Source organism: Pagrus major, chromosome 1, assembly GCF_040436345.1.
Source record: "Pagrus major chromosome 1, Pma_NU_1.0".
Taxonomy (NCBI): domain Eukaryota; kingdom Metazoa; phylum Chordata; class Actinopteri; order Spariformes; family Sparidae; genus Pagrus; species Pagrus major.
Window position 1 is genome coordinate 10,523,561 of NC_133215.1, and position 20,769 is coordinate 10,544,329.

A 20,769-nucleotide genomic window follows, 5' to 3' on the forward strand; every position below is an offset into this window, starting at 1 on the left:
AGTCCAGTTGCCTACGATATAGCACATAAGAGTTTCCTGTTTACACATCCAGCAGATTCAAATCACATATGCAATAATCTGGAGTCACGTGTCAGATCATGAATCCAATATTCACTTTTCCTTTTGGCTCTGTTTTTGGTCCCCACCAACACCTGAGGGGAAGCTGCTATACTCTCCACTTTCTTCACCTCCTAGTCGCTGACTTCATACTGTGTTGTCTGCTGTTTGTTGTCGGCTAGGTAGTGTACGGTGGGTTCATCAGATCTTTTTCACTAAAAACAGTGATAATGAAGCAAAACAGTAAAGTTTTGGCCTGTAAAAGCAAAACAAGAGTGTGGAGTCCTAAAACACAGAAATTAGTTAGCATTTTTGCACCTGAAAGAGGCACTGGAGAACGTGCATAAAGTCACATTGTTTGGACTGTCATGGGAGATGACAGTCCAGCAGCATTGACTTAAAGCAACATTATGTAGAAATTGGCCTCTTGTGCGGTTTGCCGCCCTCCACAGATTCTGAGTGCAACACTACTGTCGTAAATACAAATCCCAGGTGGTCCCGGGTGACCATCACGTAAACTACATTTTCAAATCTTTGCACAATACGACAATATAAAAGTTGGAGGTGGATAAATCTGAGAATTTGCTGTTTTTTGTGCTCTTATAGCAAATATAACATTTTTGAGTTGTCGACTGTTGACTTTGGACTCTACGTTACCACTGTTGTGAATATTGAAGTGTATATCATGCTTGTATAGTAGAAATATTCAGGTGCAATTTGTAGATCTAGTTTGTAGTTATACACCACTGCTGTATTATTCTGTAGGTATTGTCTACGTGTCAGTGGTGAGCCTTTCTATTGAGTGCATCCAACAGGTTGTCAGTGGTCTGTTGTTTGTGAACACTACTTTTGGTAAAGTGCGTCTGTGCTGGCAGTGAAAGAATCTGAGGCTCAGCTTTATTTGGCGCTGGCCCTCAGGATCTGGTGGCCCAGTTCTTCTCACCTCCAGACATGCCAAATCTGGAGTAATCCTGCCTGTTTACACTCAACAAAGTGTTCACAAGTAGACTCTTTACTGGGTTTGTAAAGGTTAACACTTGTATGAGATATGAGCAAAACTACCAAGGCTTTATGGGAATGTGAGCACTTTAACTTAACAGTAATATATTTATGGTTGTTGATGATCTAAATGAGCCAAAAACAAAATCAGTAAAACTGTTTTCAAGACAGAACAATGAAAAGTGGTCTTTATTTTTCAAGAAGATTGTTATTCAAACCTCACAGTATAGCTTGCTTACAAAATAGCGATACCACAAAAAAAATCCCAAAACTGACACGTGTAGTAAAATGACTTGAAAACTAGATTGTCAAACATCAGTGAAATATTTTAACAGCAAAAGTGTTTTCAGCCTATATGTTGTAAAAATTGCATATTTTCACAAATGACCAGGACCTCGATCAGAACACATATTGTGCTTTGTCTGTTATAATTCACTCAATGCTGATGGTTACGTATTAAAGTTTGACTCTGTTAAACCTCCTCGTACTAGTACCAAATATGAAACAAAGCTGCGGTCAAGTATGACAGCATCGTGCAAGTGGGCTGGCTTTACTTATGCATGCTATGACACAACAATTCATTCAAAGAAATACATACTTAGAAAAAAAAAACCCAGAAAAAAAATGAATTCAGAGCTGGAACACCGACAAAAAACACGATAGCTTACTGGATTCTTCTGAATTTGCTACACAACATTATCCTTTAATGTTCCGTCTGAGTGAAAGCGTTGCATTCATCGAGGCTTCACACAACTCATCTGCTACTTATCAAGTGAAAGACCGTTTATTTTGGTTGTGGATGTCATGATGTCACTAAACTGACTCAATAGTGAAAAAAAGACAACAAGGATGTAAAAAAAGAATAATAAAAAGCAGGCACACATTACACACATGATCCCTCAAGTTAAAATAAACTGAAAATGTTGATGCTGGAGTGCTTGCGGCTCATCTACGCTTCCATGATCAAGGTCAAACTTCCTATCAAACTGGCTTGTAATGTTTTTCCCTGAAATGTATATAGTGTAAACAGCAGAGAGGCTTGTACCGGTAGAAAGTGGTGAGCATTGAATTGCAAGGTTAATTACATTTTTTTTTCTTTAGAGACGTGATTTTTTTTTTTTGTTTAAAAGAGTGTAGAAAACATTGTAATGCTTCTATATCAGAACTGTACTCCACATGAAAAGCGCCCGTCAAAATTTTAACTTTAGCATCACATCTACTCTCCCAGAAATGTATACCGAGGTTTCAAGACACACTCAGTCAGAAAGTGTAACCTAAAGTAATTCGAGCCTTCTGAGGCTGAAGGCTCCTGCAGCAGAGACGACATTAAGGAGAAAAATACATCTCTTTGGTCAGCATTGACACAATGCATGGGATTTGTTTCTTTGCATCAAAGCCTGGTGAATTGGAGACGGACACAAACTCTGTCGCCACCTTGTGGTTCACTCGTGTCATGATGTGCTGGAGCTCCAGCTCTTTTCCATACTTGCTGATCATATCACACAGTGACTGGATGAACCAGGACCCGGTCATAGTGTTCCTCCACGAGTAGTAGCCTGTAGACAGATAAGTGGTAGTAAGTAAAGGGTGAATCAAACCTTTATTTAACAGGGAAGAATCACTGAGGGCAAGCAGGCTCAATAGTTAGCTAACAAAGATGGAAAACCTTGGAAGTCAACACAATACAAATATCTACCCATGAAATGAAACCACTGAATGTAATATTACAGCAGTGAAAAGTATGAAAAATGTGCATGTTTTTTTGGGGGGAAAAAGTACAGTTAATATTTTAAAAATGGGTTTTTCAGCTCCAAAGCTATATTAAAAAAAAACATGTGGCACCCAATTTTTTACGCAGGACCCAAGAACTTAACACAGAATCCAAATTTGGTTGCAACAAAAGTAAAACTATTGATAAGAATAATAAATGACTAAATCCAACTTAGAGGGCCAAACTTCCAAATTCAAAACTAAAACATATGGCTGCATGATGTTAAAATCATATTGCAACTATTTTGACAGATATGATTGCAATATGACTCGAGATTAGTGGGAATAATCATTTTTGCATCACAATTTGTAGTTTCCCTGAGGTAAACTATTAAAATCATGATGATGTGACATTTGTTGGGCTCTGACCCACCAAAAAACAAACAAACATGTTTTCTCACATCAGTCTAAAAAGATGTAATGTGGATATTGCACTTAGCCATATTACGATTTCAATATCTTTGCGATTAAATGTGCAGGACTAATAAAAAAAATTATGCAGAGTACAGCTATAGGATTTTGAAAGGCCCTATGAATTTAACAGAATAATTTTTAAAGAAATCCATGACAGTTACTGGGAAAAGTCTAAATTCATGGAGAGTTGGCATGGGATGACCAACACACCAAACAAGGGAATAATAAGTATACAAAATAGCCTGTGTTTGTGTATGTGAGTATTAACCTGGAGCTGTGGAGAAAGCATAGAGGAAGTCAGCTTCTACAGGGATCTTGGTAATGCCTTCTTCTCCACTGTCTGCTTCAATGCCTCCATCCAGATCAGTGCCTCTGCAAGCCTACTCAATGACAAGACAAGACCTAATTAGAGGTGAGACAGTTAAGAAAAGCCCACGGCTAGTTAGTGCAGGAGGAAAACAAACATAAAAAAAAGACAAACTGTGACGATACCTGGATGAAGAAGAGTTTGGGCTTTCCCACCAGTGATCTGCAGCGATCGCCTCGAAAAAGTGATGTCAGGTACTTGAGCTCTATGGAGCCATCTGTACCAAAGAACACACCCTCATCTCCATGACTCAACAGAACACAGACAAATGAGGCGTTGCTGCTGTGATCTTCCTTTGACGCTGGAAAAAGAGAAATGTGTAGACTTTTTTTAAAATTATATAAATCAGGTAAAAAGAGTCAATATTTGGAGCTTTAGTATTATTTTTTGTGTGTTCAGCTTCAAACTTACCAGAAATTAAAACTTGTTTCATCTGGTCGACCGACTGGTCGTTGTAAACCTTCGTTTTATAACCCAACTTTGTGAATACTTTCATCGCGTTGGCTGCATCTATATCTGTACCATTTCGTTGATTCATGCCTTTAAAAAACAAAGCAGAGACATTTTTTCTGGTTACTTGAGGGACACAATAACAACACAATTTTTTGTGGAACCAATTTTCAAGGAACCAACAACTCTTTGACCATTATCACACACTGTATGCAGTCAATAATATTAAAAAGGCACACCCATGGTACCCCTGGCACTTGTCAGGTGTTACGTTAGGTGGAGAGAACTAGCAGCATGTGGTTAGCAGGAGCCCCGGGATAGCTGATAAGGTCAGCTCTATATGTGTGTCACAGTTGACAGCTGATGGACTGCAGTGCTGCTAAACTTTCTTTATATTCCTCTTGGGAGCAGCTGAGTCCCGTGCGACAGCTAGTGGTGAAATTCAGCATTACTGTTTTGGTCCATAATTAAGCCTCATATCAACCCAGTTTGAATTTTTTTTAAGTGTGCCCAACCCTAGTAGCAGGTGTTGAGAGATGCTGTGTTAAACCTTCATTTTATTTTCTTTACAGCTTGTGATTTTTGTGTAGACGGTACAAAACCTTTCCATTTGAATCAAGCGTGTGATGTTTAGTATGCTGAATGGTGTGAAAACCCTGTCATACCTGCACAGCCACTGTGATGGTGTAGTTTCTTACTAGTACACCTGATTACCTCACATAAGAACACACATATATCTTCCACATGTCTTCAGCCTGATCAGCCAGAAAATGTGAAAACGCCCTCGCAGGTGTAAATAATAAAATGAGTGATGGCTGAATTCCAAGTTTGCTTCTTCCCAGACTGTTCAGTGCATCTTGTTGAATGAGTCTTGATCTGACTTTAACACTGCTACATTTCAAACAAAGTCTAGTGGGCATAACTATCTTGTGTGCTGTCAGACTGCACCATCCAGCCACCCTGTTGCTGTCTGTATGTCCTTTACAGAAAATCGCATTGGTTCTTGCACAAAATGCTGCAATGGAAACATGCATGGTGGATATTGAAGTTACATCTAAGGGTGCACATATCTTCCTTAACAGGAATTTCACATGGTTGAACAGCTGGAAACAATTTTATATGAACTTGGAGATACAGGCCTAACCCCTGCTGATGTTCAACCCACTCATATGATGTTCTAGCTCATGGAACATTATAGCCAAGCAGTCATGTGTGTACTCAGTGAGTCCTGCTAGACTGGTTTGTCAAACAGAAGCCTGACAGCAATATGAAACCATCACACAGTAACTCTGCAGCTCTATATGAGCAGACTGTATTTGCTTGCATTGATATCCAAGGTCCCTCTAAGACAGATAATAAAGACTTTCAATAATAGCTACTGTAACACTGCTCCTCAGCTTTTATAAGCTCAAATTGCAAAATGTCCCTAAAGAGTAGGCGAGGACAACGGTCAACTCAAGAATTCATACAGAATCCAAATCTATTGTAGACGTGAGGCCTTTATATCCTCAGACACCGAAGCGCTGGATAAACATTCCCTTATAGATCCTTGAGGGCAGACATGGTCAAACAATAATCAACAGCTCAAGGACACATATGACAATAGTTCTAGCAGAATATGGCCAAGTGACTTGGCCATTAAATGAATGTTCAGAAATCAAAATCGCACACACAATCTTCTGTGGACTATGGACTTCTCCACAGTCCATAATAAACTTGGAAGAGGAACTAATCAAACCCACGGTATCCATGTGATTTGATGTGTGTCAAATCATACGAAAAGTCATGCGGGTACCTGAACTTCCTGAAGGGCATTACAGACCACATTCTGAATTATCTAAATACAAAGATGTATACTGAGGGATCAGTACAGCTGCCTGCGATTCTCTCTAAAGACAACATAAGGACTGATGCAGAGCTAACTTGAGCATCTAATTAACTAGCATGGGATGTAGTTAAATGGTATCCACAGCAACAAGTGTTGGCTCATGAAGTTGTGGAGAAAATTCACCTGCTTTGTTGTACACCGAGATGGTAACAAAGCCTCACTATACTGTAGCCTAGGGTTGGGTAACATTCAATACTGATACCAATACTTGCACTGGTAGAAGCAGAAAGTCATCTCAAATATTAAGGCATTACAGTTGTACCACCTATGTTTTCTCTCAGTACGGAAATGTCATCTTGACATAAGCATGTGGCCAGTGCAGCACAAAACATCCCTGAGAAACAACAACAGGATGTGTCTACTCTGCAGGAAATGACAGCTTGAAAAGTAGTTAAGCACAAACTGGGTAAATATTAAGATCCAGAGTGGAAGTAGAGTTGTGTTTGTATTAGGCTTGCACAATTACTTGAAGTTGCAATATAACCAAATGCAATATCCAAATCACAAGAAACTGCAGTTTTTCATAAAAGGTCAAACGTGAGACAGAACAGCTTTATACTGAAGTGCTGTAGTGCTGGAGATGTCCTGGCCTACAAGTCTGTTTCTCCAGATGTAGGCAAATATGTTTGTTTGGCACAGACCCCAATCATTTTCACATCCATTATCATCTTTTTAATGTTTTTTGGAGTGAAAATTGTGACGCAAAAATTATCATTCCCACTAATAGTGAATCATATTGCAATATCTGTCAGAATAATCGCAATATGATTTTCTTTTAACCATACCGTGCAGCCCTAGTTTGTATGTTGTGGAGCTAAAAGCCACACGGTTAACGCATCCTTCTGTCCGTCGTCAGCTGGTATAGTTTTCACATGTCAGGAATGCTAGTTTGGACTGTAAAGAACGTCCAAGCTTGGGTGTGACTAGAGGCAGCTGGTCAAACACACACACACACACACACAAATACATACATATAAACTTAGGGTGTTGCTACATTTTTGATCCTCCAGGGGTCAAATTGCTTTTGCCTCATTAAACAATGTTCTGCGTTCCTCCAGCTCCGAGGGACCGACTAGACAAGCTGGAAATACTACTACAGCAATGCCACAGGCCTCTCTACAACCAGCTAACGTCTAATTAAAGTTTTAAAAGTGAACATTTCAGCCACCTGACTTATTAACCTTGGACTACCTTGCTGGTTTGGTCTACAATAACGAAGCATTACAAAATCCAGATGTGGGACCACAAGTAATTCATGCAAGTCATATCCTGAGGAGTCAAAAACAACCATACAGAAAGAGGAAAGCCAGTACATATTGTAAATAAGTAGATATTTAACACCAGATGCTTTCAACATTATAATGATCAGATCTCTAGTTTCAGCATGAAGTCAGACTTTAGATATTTATTTTAATATTCTATCAAATATAATCTCATAAAGTGGTAACATGTATTCACAGCAGCTTCTTTAAGTGTGTTTCATCCAAATAAATAGCAAATAATACAAAATGAACACCTGTTCTCCGGTCAAAGTTCTTGTTGTTGATGATGATGCACCGGCCGATGCTGGGGAAGCTGAGACTGTATCTGAAGCTGTGGGAGTTGGGCTTTGCATCCACGTCCATGGAGGCGGAACCAGACGATGAAAACGGCGACCTGGGGGACAACATAACCATAATAGGACCTATAATTAAAATGTACGCTAACAACGAGGAAGATGCATTTAAAGAGTCAGTCCCAGGTCTGCATTAGTGCTTAAAATGTGACATTTAACGCAAAACTAAAACAGTTTACAGAATTACAAACAGCTATCGGCTGTGTTTTATTATGCTAGTAACGGGTTAAGACTTTGGGCTGGGAAATTAACCAAGACAGCGTCCTCATCACTGGGTGGAAAACAATGAGCTGCTGCAGATAAAGATGCTAACTAGCATAAATAAACCGCGACTCACTCTTGCCCATCGCCTCTCCTCGCATCTGTGGTGTCTTCTCCAGGTCCGTTAGCCGACATATTTATTGATTAAAGTTAACAAATCAACCACTGAGCACACCGAGTGAAATGACTGAACCCTGCCGACAACTAGTGCTAATGTATGAAGACGCGATGCAGCTCAGGCAAAAGACGCCTTAGCTGTGCCGAGCTAGCTAGTAAACAAAGATGCTGATGTCATGGGGAAGTGCACTCGTTTTACACCCCCGCCCCTGCCGTGTGAGGGGGCAAGTCACAACACAGCCTCCTCTGATGAGAGCATGGACATAAGATAGGTTTGTAGAGATCGTGACCAGACACAGACAAGGAAATTATTTGTATTTGTATATTGTATTTATTCACTTAACTGAAATATAATTTTCACTGATCACTTCACCCCGCCCGCATGACCCACGTTGAGGCCTAAATGCTATTTTTCAAGCTGCTTCTCAACACTGATATGCAACAGAAATACAGTTCTGGTACCTGAGCTTATTCTTACTGGCCAAATTTAAATATTATCATCTAAAAATACTACAGTATTACCCTGTAAAATACCCACTCTGTTAAAGTTTCAATTTCAGACCTTAAACTCCTCGAAACCCCCCAAATTCCCAGAGAAAATACAGCCCTACTCCTGTTACTACTGTAACAGACTCTATCCCATCATACAGTCACATAATATAATCATAAACCTCCAGCTGTCACACATACAGTATAGATAAACTGAGAAAAACTTTCAAAGTAAAGGTAAAAAGGTGACATAATGTTGCTTTAATGTCCTCTGAGAGGCAATTTGTTTTACATTACAGATCATATAGAGACATTAAAATGACATCAGATAGACAAAAACAACATCGCCCATAGCAGATGTTTGAAGTGCACGTACAGTTAGTATACTGCACATCCCCTAGTCCATATACTTCCCTGGACTCCTGTAGCTCCCTTATCTTGTTTGAAAGGGTAACAGCCATGGGAATTAAGTCAGTCTGGTCAGATACGGGTGGTACACGTCAGCCTGATGTTTCCCCATGATTTTCCCACAGTTCTTCATTATCTTTCCTTATTTTTTTCCTGTGACTGACAACAAGACTCAGACAAACTGTGCTGCTGGTCACCACAGTGCAGCGCCCTGGATGTGATAGATGCATTCATGATTCAAGATGTCATTTTACTGTACGACTACTGAAGACATTATGGTATGTCACATGAGGAAAGGTGCAGATATAAATTAATAAAATTAATAATGTCTGAATTCCATTTTGCTGCATCAGGGTCCTGTTAGAGGCCTGGAGTACAGCCTTTTAAGGTCACAAGTCTATCTTTGTAAAACAAACACAGATGGAGCTGAACACTTGTACCAAGACGTTAGTACACACAATATTGTGAATATGAGTCATGCAAAATTAGATGACTATTTGAGTTTGCATTTAAAACTCACTGAATTTAACCTCATTTGTGCTACATGGGTGAGGAGTATTGCCAAAGAGTTCGCGGCAGCCTGCAACTCATGTAATTAATGTGGTTAACGCTATCTGTAAAGTAGTATAAGCCTGTTAAAATGAGCACAACACAATAAGAATTAGTATGAGCCAGTTTGTTTTGCTTTGTTCAAGAAAATCAAATACACCACAGATATGCACTTCATCTCCGTTCAGACTTTAATATTGTCAACCTCTAACACAATCCTGCTAAAAAAAGAATAAAGAAAAAACTGCATTGAAGGACAGAAAAAGGTGGAAAGTATTCTGAGAACAGTGAATCAGTACATATGTATATTTTAACTCATGGACATGTAGGAAAAGCTTTCAAAACAAACTCGCAATATAACAAACTCTATGTAATGTACGTTAGGTGCAAGAACACCTTCCGTCAACTTTTTACAAACTGGGAAGTTGTGATATTATGTATAGTGATCTTAACAGTGCAGGGCAAAAAATATAGCTGGGAATAATAATAGGTGAAAAAGGTAGAAACTTAAAAAAGAACATACAAACAAAGAAGAAATGACAGACCTACACAAATAAGGACAGTGGCTAAAAATCAAGGTTATATATATATATGCTGAAAAAGACAGGACAGACAGAAACCTGTGAAGTCGCTCTGTAATTGCAGAGATGTAGTGTGGCAGCTGTACAGACCTGACACATGCTCTTTTTCATCTGTTTAAATGATGTATAAAGCAACAGTAGTTCATAGTGAGGAACGGTTTAGACCAAAAGAAATTAATGTCATTTAAAATAAAGCAATCCTGGATGGTAGGGGGTGACTCATGGTAACATGGTACACAATGAAAATGGATCCAGTTGTCAGGAAAAAAAATAAAATAAAAGTGCATCACTGCCATTAGATTCTCTATCAATATAACCAGTTAATATCACAATTACTTTACTATTTAATATATTTACACAGAAATATTTGCAACATTATGTTTTGTGATCTTCATTTTCAGTGTTCTCTTTTTAAGTACACTTGAATATAAAATGAAATTTAGATTTTCATCACCCACTCAGCCCTTCCACAAACAACAAAAGAGACAAATACAACGACACAACTCAGTTTTTGCTGTTTTAGTTCTCGCTTCACACGTTTCATTTTGTGCCACATGTACACCTACTGAGGCACTCTTATTGCTGTCTTGTTAAAAATCTACACTCACAACACACAAAGATTCAAATAACCTAAATCAGAATTAAAGCTATGATCAACATGTTTGAAGGAAACCAGGAGGACAAAAACACTTTTGCCTCACATTTCCCTTCACTTTACTAATCATCAAGCCGGTAGAAATCAGCACACAGCTCAGTGGCAGGCCGAAGCACAGCTCTGCTGCTCTGAAATCAATCTCAGCTGTTCAGATGGTGAACATCAACATTTACTTTGAAAGCAGAAGTGAATTCTTGGTTGACCAAAGTGAATAGTGAGCGCACGAACATTAGGTATGAGGCCACAGCTACATTCTTTAAAGAGCAGCTTAACACCCAGTTTATTTTGAGCACGCAACGTTCACAGATTTTAAAAAATGCATCCGCTGCCCATCCTACATGTTAGGTGGTGGTGATACGTACGTGATAGATTTCACACGTTTTTGAGCGTGTAATTTACCAACTCAGACGAGTAGCTTTAGTGTTAAATTAGTCTTTACATTGAAGTGTTGAAGAAAAAAAACAAAACAGACAAAGAGACAGAGTTCTGATTGTTTTTTTCCCCTCATTGGTATTTTCATACTTAATTTTTCCTTTGGTACTTACTTTATCCAAATTTGACTCTACCACTGTTACAATTCATATAGTATTAATTATGTTATCATTTTAAATAAAGAACGTACTCTATGTTCTATTAAAATGAATGTGCTACACAAAGAAATGTCATTATTCTCAGTCAATAAAAAATGAATAGAAAAACCATGAAAGTTATGATAGTTAAAAAAAGGTTTTTAAAAATGTTCTCATATATGGAATAAAATATGTCGCCATTTAAGACCCACATTTTGGAATACTTAAAGGGACAGTTCACCCCAAAACCAAAAATACATATTTTCCCTAATAGCTGTGGTGCTATCTAGATTGTTTTGAGGTGACTTGCTGAATTTTGGAGACACTGACCTAGAGATGTCATCATGACCCGGTTACTCAAGATAATCCACAGACCTTTTGTGAGCAGTTCCATCTAGGAACTATTTTCTTTCTACCAAACTACAGCCGCCAAATGCATCTACTTATGGATGAGACCGCAAGTTGAGTGCCATCTAATTCCATTATATCTGAAAGTAGGAAAACACTACAGGCGATATCTCCAAAACTCAGCAACTCACACCGAAACAATCTGGATGGAAAAATAGCACTATAGGTACAGTAAAAGGAAAAATATGTGTTTTTGATTCTGGGGTGAACTGTCCCTTTAAGTTTACCGGACCAGACTTTATATATGGAGTGTATAATCTTAATTAACTACTTTCACATCGCTTCACCACTATCATGTATTTTACAGGAGGATCGGGGAAATATCAGGGAGAAGTTAAAATCACAAACAGGCTTTGAAATGGACTAATAAACAAAAAGCTACGATGTAGATATAGTTGTTGTTTCACTTCAGGGATTAAAGTAGCACCGCAAATCACAACAAATTCAAAGGCAAAATTCACATTCACCAGTCCAAAAATAATTGTTGATTTATTCCTTGAGAAACAATATTTAAGTCTCTTCTGTCAGAAACACTGAAATAGTCAATTATTGAAGACGTTGGGTATTATTAGTTTGATTTACAGTGGTGCTGTGTTGGGGGAGCTGCAATAAATTCATTGCCAAATAATCTGAATGCACAACAAAAACAAACATTAATTACACGTCAGGTGATAGGTCACTATCTCAGCAAACCTTACATATTTGAAGATGTCATCTGAATTATGCCTTTGACAGTAATGCTTTTAAAGACAATGCATAATGAGATTACAAGTGTAATCTCTTACTAATCAAAGGCTGTACCAAGGAACCCAAATAACAAGCAGTGGACCAAGAAAGAGATAAACCCCCAGTGTTTGAGAGGCAGTGAGAGGGATTTCTGAAACACTAATGTGCTGCAATAATACAACAATGCTACAATGTGCATTGTATCTAAGTTGAGCAGGAAGTCCAGATGCTCTTAATCCTGAGCAAATCACTGCTGGAAAAAAGAGGAGCTGAGCGGGCTGAGCAGATGAAGCTGAAGAAAAGGCTTGATTCCCCACTTTAGCTGATGTAAGGTAAGTCACCTCTTACCGTCTTCTCATTTGTACACACGCACACACACACACACACACACACACACACACACACACACACACACACACACACACACACACACACACAGGATAACAGGATGATTTGGCTGGGATCAGAAGATGTCGGGGCACAGGTCCCAGCTGCCTTGCTCCTTCGCCTCCCAGTACCCGCCTTTGTAGACGTGCAAGGTCTCTCCAGAAACGGGGTCGTCTAACTTCTCGAACCACATCGCCTGGTAGTTGTCTTGATGGGCGCCTGAAGGAAAAGAAAGACTATCTTTTACAGAGGAAGCTTTAGAGGGACCTGAGGTGAAGGTTAAGAAACCTCTGTGCCATGACAACAACTGAGCTGATAACGACTCTGACGTTTAAACTGAAGTATAAAAAGGTGCAAAAAGCGATTCTGGAGACTTGTGGTCTCCTGGTGGCCAGCCAGATCTACCAGCACAAAGTGTTAGTATTTAACGACCTGGGAATGGGACACAAAAAATTGAAACAAATTACACCTTTGACTGTAGACTTGTCGACTAGTTTAAAAGCACAAAATCACCCAGAAAACACAATTTAACCTAGAAGATTAAACACTGTCCGAAAAAATAGTGTGACAAATGTTAGACCTCTTCAGTAAATCACCGTAGTTGACAGTAACGGATGCCAGTTTTTTCTAAAGCAACACTTGACTAAGAAGACATGACATGTTAGTTCAAATTATATTACTATGTAATTGTACGACTAATTGCGCTCATCTCAAGTTCCTGATCACTTGGTTTTCAGATGCACCTTATAAAAACTGACGCAAAACAAAGAACAGGAATTATAGATAATTATTCTTCTGCAATATGACATGTGGAGGGAATCAGGCTCAAAACTAATGCCCAGAACTAATGGATCAATGACAGACAAAATGCTACTACTAAAATACTAAAGTACTAGGCTTGTGCTGACTCTACAGTCAGCTACAGTCTTCTATAAGGTTAAGACTATCATCCTAAATCTAAATAAAAAACTAAATAAATGAAGGGATAATGGGGAGCAACACTGATGTTACTTGCTTTTGACTTGAGCTCCATAAGGACATTCCTTGCCTTCCACTAAGAGAGAACAAGTTGCAAAGGATGTAAAGAGGAAATGATGGAAGATGAACAGGGTTTCTTAATCTAGATTAAATTAAACTACAACAATGTTTTGAAATACTTGGACTGTATGTGTTATAATCAGAATACTTGCTTAGGTAAGGGGGGAGCGATGGTCCATAAGGGGCTGAAAATAGAAGAATTAAGGATGAATCTTTGAGAGTTTATATATAAAAGATGAAAGTATAAAGAAGAACAGAGAATGAAATGTAAGAAACTACTTGCATGCAACAGGTGTATGAGGGGGAGAGTCCTCTGTGTCAGCTTAACACCAGCACAGAAAAAACAGATGTGAACCCACAACTCAAACAGTATCCACACAGAATTCTTGTTTATGTTCATTTTAGAAGTGCTGTGTGCAGCATTTAAGGCAAAATAGGCTTGTCAACAATACTGTGAGAGCCAAGTATACTTATTTTCCACTAAAGGCAATGGTCTGGACATTTCTGACCTCTAACATCACTAATATATCACTTCCTGTCATAAAAAGGACCCCTGCTTCTTAACTCCCAAGATATTTATTGCTATCTTTGTCTGCACTTCTTCCCATTTGTGCTGTAAAGCAACATAAACTAACAGATGATTTCCAGTTTTATCAGATTTGGAGGCAGTGTATAGGCTCACCTCTCACCTTTAGTGCCACTTGTCCATCTAGATTATTGGTGTGAAATGTGAGTTTTTGAGATGAGATGGCCATAAAGATGTCTGCTTTCTCTTAATTATATTGGAACTAGATGGCACCGAAGGAACTGTGCATCTACTCATGGATGAGAGGGTATCTAATACCACTTTCATACCAAAATCAGCATGTAAAGCATGCTTTCAGCACCACTAGCAAAGATGTCTGAGTAACTGAAGTCACTAGTGTTGAGAAACAAGCCTATATCGTCTTTCCATGAATATAAAAGAGCAATGTCTTCCTCGCTGCTCTGTTAACACAACACAAAGCACTTTTAAAAGGACATATAATGTAAAGCTGTGAAGTGATACTTGCTTTCATCAGAAACCTCATTTGCTTCTGTGCCAATCTCCACTGCATCAGCTAAACAGAACAGAAATCAATAAAGGGAGGGTAAAAGCTGAATGAAATGTTCGCAAGATGATGAAGGAAGACATTTAGCACCGTCCTATTATATACAAATATACTGTCGATGTGTTTTTGGATCTAGGGTTGATGTATAGTTAGATCGAGGGTGGGAAAAGACTAAGAGAAGAGTACTTGCTTTTCAAGGGTGAGTCATTGATTGAATCCTCAGTGACAGCTTAGGGATGAGACAGAGACAAGCAGACAAGGTATTCCAAGACAGACAGACAGACAGAGTGGACAAAAGATGAATGGACAGAAAAATATTGGACGCAAACAGAATAAACAAGCACCCAAACAAGGCTCATTTCCTTTCATTTTTTTAGTACCTTCCTCAGGTGAGCTGGCTGCTTTAACAGCCTCCCTCTCCCTCTCTCGACGGGTGATGCGCTGTTTCTCTTCTAGCCTCTGTTTCTCTGCGTTCGCCTCATCCCAGCGGCCGTCCTCCATTAGCCGCTGATCAGGGCGCTTCCGACTGTCAGTTGGCGCCACTCCCTCTTCAGGTTCATTGAGCGTCAAGGCCAGTGAGGAGAAGAAGTACATGTTCTCTGCTCCCTCTCTGTAGAAAGTTATGATGATAAAAGATCAGAGGCATGAAGCTAAAACAATTTAAAAGATGTAAATACTGCTCTACCTCTACAGATTTGTTTGAAAGACTTCTTTACAATAGAAACTCACGGTAGAGGGTTCTTTGTCCAGATTTCTTTGGCTTTGAGGGTTTGATAGACAGTCCTCTGTTTGCCTTCTGTGCCGTTCTCGCCTTTACTGCTCTGCATGATCCTGGAGAACTCCATCTTCTCATCCCAGGTTCCTGATAGCACGTAATGAGCCTTCCCATCCTTATCTGTAACTACTCCTGTTACCTGAGAGACAAACGAGCTTTCAACTTACATAATTTTTATGTTTTTAATATACATCTTCCTGTTAAGATGCACATCAGCTCCGGCTTTACATACAGCAAGAGTAATAGAATAAAAAGAATATAAAGAATAATACAATTGAAAAGCCCACCTTTCTTGGTACATCTCTGGAAAAGTAACTGTAGGGAGCAAACTTGAGGTGGCAGCGATCTCCTGTCTTGTGGTTTACCACATCTATCTCTCCTGACTGGAGGGGCAGAAAGGAGAGATACAATATGCTCTGCTGATACGACTTAAAGGATAAACCTAGTAGAACAGTAAGCAAAAATCATCTGAAGCCATATTTGTCATAAATAGACAATATTCCTAAGCAGTTGTAATGTTGTTAAGCTTTGAATTTACCTGGTCAATCCATAGTTTTCCAACAATTATGTTGTGTACTGTGGTAGTCACTTTCTTCCAAGAGTAGTGATTGTTGCTTTTGTCAAATAAACACTGGATAGCACCTGAGGACAGAGGGGGGATAATGTTAGAGGGCAGTTCTCATTTTTACCCTTTTAACCAAAAATATAAATTCCATATCCCACATCTATGGTACAAACTATGGCGTGAGTTTCTATATCTACACATCGCAAACGATCAATTTTTCTTATTATCCATGTTTAATCTTTTGCTTTTTGGTCTGGACGCACTCACCCAAAGGCATAATAGAGAGATATTTTCCTCTGAACTTGCTGGCCAGGGTGATTTCTTGTCTGAGAGTCCAGCCCTTTTCAGAGATGGCATGGTGGGCTGCAGCAGGTGGATGGTGGCTCACCTGAGGAGAGGCGAGAGAAGTGAAGAGAGAGAAGCAAAGTCAGAATTTGACCATCACAAATAAATAAGTAATGCATAAAAAACACTTCATGAATGTGATGCTGTAGTTAAAACTAGCTAATTTAAGTCAACGGAAAAATCTATAGTCTGCAAGAGCCACTTGTTGTATGCGTGATGCTGCCTTTTCACAACAGGTCACAATTTTAAATGATTTCCGGAGTGTATTCCACATACCTGTTCACAGAGGGAGCGGTAGCCACACTCGCTTAGCCGATCAAGCTCAAAGGTTTCTCCCAGCAGAGGATTGAAGGGTTTTCCTGTGCGGTGGACAGTGGTGGAGTACGAAGACACTGTGAACGCAGCCACATAACACATCTGCTCCAGAGAGCTCTGACATTTGGCAGCCTTATCCAGAAGCTCGTAGTACTCCAGGTCTTCAGAAAGACGCTGCAGCATTGAGAGGGGCTCGTTGAAATTCACCTGGTGGGTACAAAGTCAGAGGAGAAGTTTGATTACTTCTGATTATTCTTAAAGAAAAAGCCACTTGGTTACCAACAAGAGCACACGTTTCTTACAGGCATTGGTATCTTTGAGAGCTCCTTTCCAATACAGTTCTTCATGATGCTCCACAGATTGAGGTAATAGTTAGGCTTGTCGGGAATACGAGTCCGTCTTTGTCTAACTGGCTCTAGCTCAAGGGGCTGAGGAGACTCTGGATTGGATGCCAACGACAGTTCATCAAACTGGAAGAAGAGAAGAAAAACAGCCCTCAGGATCAGATGGCTGGCAGAGGAGAAGACAAGTCGATACAAATCAGAACTTGCTGACAATAACAAAGTTAACACACATTTACCGACTGATCATCCATTCCAGTCTCACTGCTGAACCCGCTGACGTTGCTCCCAGATCTCCTGGTGGACAGATAAACAAGAAGGCATAAAAATAAAAATAAAACCCACAAGACTTGAATATGAAATTATTGAAACAGAGAGTTATTAACCTGTGATACTTGGGGTCAGCAGGGACTGTAATAAACTCTGCTGGGTCTTCCATAGCATCAAAGAACTCATTGTCATCATCCTCATCACTGGCATCACCTTTCCCCGACACACCGCCTAAAGTGAAGAGAGACAGTTTGACAGTTGGTGCAGGTACATGTCATGGCGGCCATGCTTTTGAGTAACATCAAGGGCCTAAAGACAGAAGTGCAGGCTGGGATGAGAGCCTTACCTTTGTTACCTAAGGCTGGATTGCTGAATGAAGAGGGGAGGACTGTGGCTCCTCTGAAAGCTCTTTCCAAGTGGTTGTGCTGTTTGGCCAGCTGCTCCAGAGTCTCTTCCAGTCGTATCCTCTGGTCTCTTTCTCCCTGTAAGGCCTTCTGCCAGCGCTTACTATGGTTCTGGGCCAGGGAGAGGAAGTCTCTACATGCCTTGAGAAAGCATGAAAAAACAAGAGTTACATTTCAGCAAGAGAGTCAACAACAATATTGCACGTTCATCAGCAAATAAGTAATAGGGTGACTTACATTGATCATGGCATTCGAGGTGATTCTGAACAGTGTGGCCCTCTCTGTGACTTGTCTGATCTTGTCCCCCATGTCCCCTCCGACACGAATCCCCTCCAGTTCTGACAAAGACCTGTGTGTGCAAACAAAATAAATAAATATCCTTCACCTTTCTTTTCTTTGGGTGATATTGTTTAACAAAGGAGCTCAGTTTGATAACCGATACCTTTGGAGGGCAGACCCATGCTTGACAATGAGATCGTTGCAGGTGGTGAGGTCCTCCACCTTGCTGTTGAGTGTTCGCAGTGTGGACTGGACTTCTGAGTTACGGCAGCCTCCACCCTGTCCTGAGGTGGGGGGAACTGCAGGACAATCATCACCCGAGTCATCTGAGAGAGAGTGAGAGCAGGAAAGACAGTAAGACCAAAAACAAAGTTTTGTGTTGCCGTTTAAGCCATTTTGTCTCCTGCATTCTTTAACATATCTGTGTTCCCTCTCACCAGATTCAGCCTGCATGCGGACTGCCTTTGCCTTGGCGAGCTCCAGAGCTGTGATCCATCGCTGGCGCTCTACTTCTGAGTTGGCCTTCAAGTGGTAGGTCTGCGCCCCTCCATTGGAAATTACAAAATTGCACGAGTCCTCCACAGTAATATTGGCTGTGGCCAGGTTGATGGTGCCTCGGCATGTGTGACCCATCTCTGCCTGGGTCCTGGAACAGAATGAGGGACATGTTAGTGTACTGTTCATTTAAATGCCCTTTAAACAGCGAATGAAAGTCAGTGAGATACTGCTTGTTACGTTTTCTATTTTAAAATATCTATTTAGTATATGACCCACCTCTATGATTTTACATTGACCCCCTGTTTAGCCAGGCAAAACCCTGCAAATTCATTACACGTTCAGTCAAACCTACCTATAGTAAGACAGCAGTCCATTGCTCAGAACAAACCAGCGTCTCTGGTAACCTTTAATGTAGTTAGTCCATTTGAAGAGCCAACCCTTGTAGGTGTCTCCAGGGGTTGGAGTGGGGGATTTAGGCTCCGACATCACAACAGCCTGTGCTTTCACTGGGTGAAGTTAGAGCCTGTGGAGATAAAAACCTAGATCAAAGATTTACATTGATATTCCACTGTTGGACATGTTACTGTTCGTTCTGCTTAATGCACATTTGACACAGGAAATGTATGCAGAAACTGGTTTGGCTTATTAATGTCAACACTTTTTGACTATAGTCACAAGTTCAGTTTGTCATCCTATGTCATATATTAAGGCATAAAGATGTGTTTGTTTATCTTTCTGGTTCTTTATATTTAAAGGAAATTGTTGGCATCAAGAAACACTAATCTCTACTACAACCAATGAATAAATACCGACCTCCTGTTTAGCTTTTGTTAATGTAAAAACGTGATGGCTGCTATTTATCAAACTTACGTTACACGGATAAATGTATGAATGCTGACAGGTCCACATTTAGCATTTAACATTACAAGAGCTATGACTGTTAGCTAAGTAAACAGTGAGGGCTAGCTCTCACTATCAAACCCCCCCTAACACGAATCGGGGATTAACACAGATATCTATGATGTCGTGTTATTATGTCGTTATGACGGATTCAGCTTTGACGTGAAATATACAAACAAACAACAAAATGGTTGAGTGCTGACATCACTTCTACAGTAATAATCTGTTTAGCGAACAGTGCTCTGAAAGACTGAGAAAACACGGGTCACTGCCGATCACAGTCACCTCAACCCGCCACTTATTTGCCAGGATTACACACTAGTGTCCACTAAGCAGTCTGGATATTTCAGATGTACTTCCAGGAGCAAGAAGCCGATTCTGGGCATCAAAGCCACTTAAAACAGTGCTGCCACTAAGCTTGCTGCTAGCTAAACAACAGGAAGCTGTCAAACAGCCGGACACGTTGGAAGCGATAATAATATCTCAAATATGCGACTCTCAGTTTCTTTGTCCGATATTTTTAATTGACATTAAAGCATTATCGTATTTACCGCTTACACTTACCGTGCAAGACTTTAGCTATTAGAGGTGTACATGGCGTACTCAATGTAGCGGTGTTAGCTTGCAAGTGTTAGCTTTGCTAACTACTTTCGTGGATGAACCATGGACCGATGGGATGAGCGACTACTTTGCTACAGGTTGTGCAACAGAAAAAGTCCGCCGGTGAGCCCCTTGATAGTCAGCATTGGTTCCGGTGAAGACAGGAACCAAAACAACACAAGAAAACTTGCATTTTTTTTTTTTTTAGCAAACATACATTTCCAGTTGTGATGAATATTTGATAATCTGAAAGACTGGGCGAATGGCTAAACAGTATCTGTACCACAGTATCAACACTATTTTTAATAGAAAGTAAATGCTTGTTTATTATTCACAATTTAATTTCACTGAATTAGTTTAAATATTTTTCGGTTTAACTGAGACACCCACAAGTAATCACCCACCACTGTCATGGCCTGTTAATAGACCGTACAAGGCTGCCATCTGTTGTACAAAAACAAATCCACCCTATTTTTGGAGTAATGTATGTACATGTAAACATTTGTGAAATGCATATTCTTAATATCAGTCTATATTCTCTCCAATTTGTTGTCAGTTCACCAAATTTAAAAACTAATATTATTTTATTAACCATTTTATTTATAATTTGAAAGGCATGGCTATCAACCAACTACTTG

The 20,769-nt window shown here is 39.8% G+C and overlaps 2 protein-coding genes across 8 annotated transcripts; both read right to left on the reverse strand.

Annotated features, from left to right (window-relative positions):
- Nucleotides 1-1,228: 1,228 nt before the first annotated feature.
- casp3a (caspase 3, apoptosis-related cysteine peptidase a) lies at nucleotides 1,229-8,141 on the reverse strand. The gene is made up of 6 exons (XM_073475640.1): nucleotides 7,898-8,141; nucleotides 7,462-7,601; nucleotides 4,019-4,147; nucleotides 3,733-3,908; nucleotides 3,509-3,620; nucleotides 1,229-2,612 (listed from the first exon to the last, which is right to left on the reverse strand). Exons 1-6 carry the CDS (start codon nucleotides 7,954-7,956, stop codon nucleotides 2,383-2,385), a joined length of 846 nt encoding a protein of 281 aa, XP_073331741.1. The 5' UTR covers nucleotides 7,957-8,141; the 3' UTR covers nucleotides 1,229-2,382.
- Nucleotides 8,142-9,552: 1,411 nt separating this feature from the next.
- Nucleotides 9,553-20,238, reverse strand: LOC140994781 (oxysterol-binding protein 1-like). 7 transcript variants are annotated; one of them, XM_073464599.1, is made up of 16 exons: nucleotides 20,096-20,238; nucleotides 18,984-19,154; nucleotides 18,571-18,779; nucleotides 18,297-18,459; nucleotides 18,092-18,203; nucleotides 17,797-17,995; nucleotides 17,567-17,681; nucleotides 17,420-17,477; nucleotides 17,142-17,309; nucleotides 16,801-17,046; nucleotides 16,447-16,567; nucleotides 16,153-16,256; nucleotides 15,902-15,997; nucleotides 15,569-15,753; nucleotides 15,220-15,449; nucleotides 9,553-12,929 (listed from the first exon to the last, which is right to left on the reverse strand). In XM_073464599.1, exons 2-16 carry the CDS (start codon nucleotides 19,115-19,117, stop codon nucleotides 12,787-12,789), a joined length of 2,283 nt encoding a protein of 760 aa, XP_073320700.1. In that variant the 5' UTR covers nucleotides 19,118-19,154; nucleotides 20,096-20,238; the 3' UTR covers nucleotides 9,553-12,786. The 7 variants fall into 7 exon arrangements, with proteins under 7 accessions (XP_073320700.1, XP_073320692.1, XP_073320670.1 ...); XM_073464591.1 differs by having other exon boundaries at nucleotides 17,414-17,477; nucleotides 20,096-20,186; XM_073464606.1 differs by lacking the exon at nucleotides 9,553-12,929 and adding an exon at nucleotides 12,957-15,068 and having other exon boundaries at nucleotides 20,096-20,186.
- Between the last annotated feature and the right edge of the window lie 531 nt (nucleotides 20,239-20,769).

What these genes read in the sequence shown, in the direction of transcription:
- LOC140994781 (XM_073464563.1), bottom strand. Translation starts at nt 19,117, where the DNA reads ATGTCGGAGCCTAAATCCCCCACTCCAACCCCTGGAGACACCTACAAG. An exon ending in GCTGACCCCAAGTATCACAG is followed by an intron (nt 17,478 to 17,566) that starts GTTAATAACTCT and finishes TCTGTCCACCAG; the next exon opens with GAGATCTGGGAGCAACGTCA. An exon ending in AGCCAGCTCACCTGAGGAAG is followed by an intron (nt 12,930 to 15,219) that starts GTACTAAAAAAA and finishes CTTTTCCTTCAG; the next exon opens with GCGCCCATCAAGACAACTAC.
- casp3a (XM_073475640.1), bottom strand. Translation starts at nt 7,956, where the DNA reads ATGTCGGCTAACGGACCTGGAGAAGACACCACAGATGCGAGGAGAGGC. An exon ending in GAACTTTGACCGGAGAACAG is followed by an intron (nt 4,148 to 7,461) that starts GTGTTCATTTTG and finishes TGTTTTTTAAAG; the next exon opens with GCATGAATCAACGAAATGGT. An exon ending in GAAACAAGTTTTAATTTCTG is followed by an intron (nt 3,909 to 4,018) that starts GTAAGTTTGAAG and finishes CTCTTTTTCCAG; the next exon opens with CGTCAAAGGAAGATCACAGC.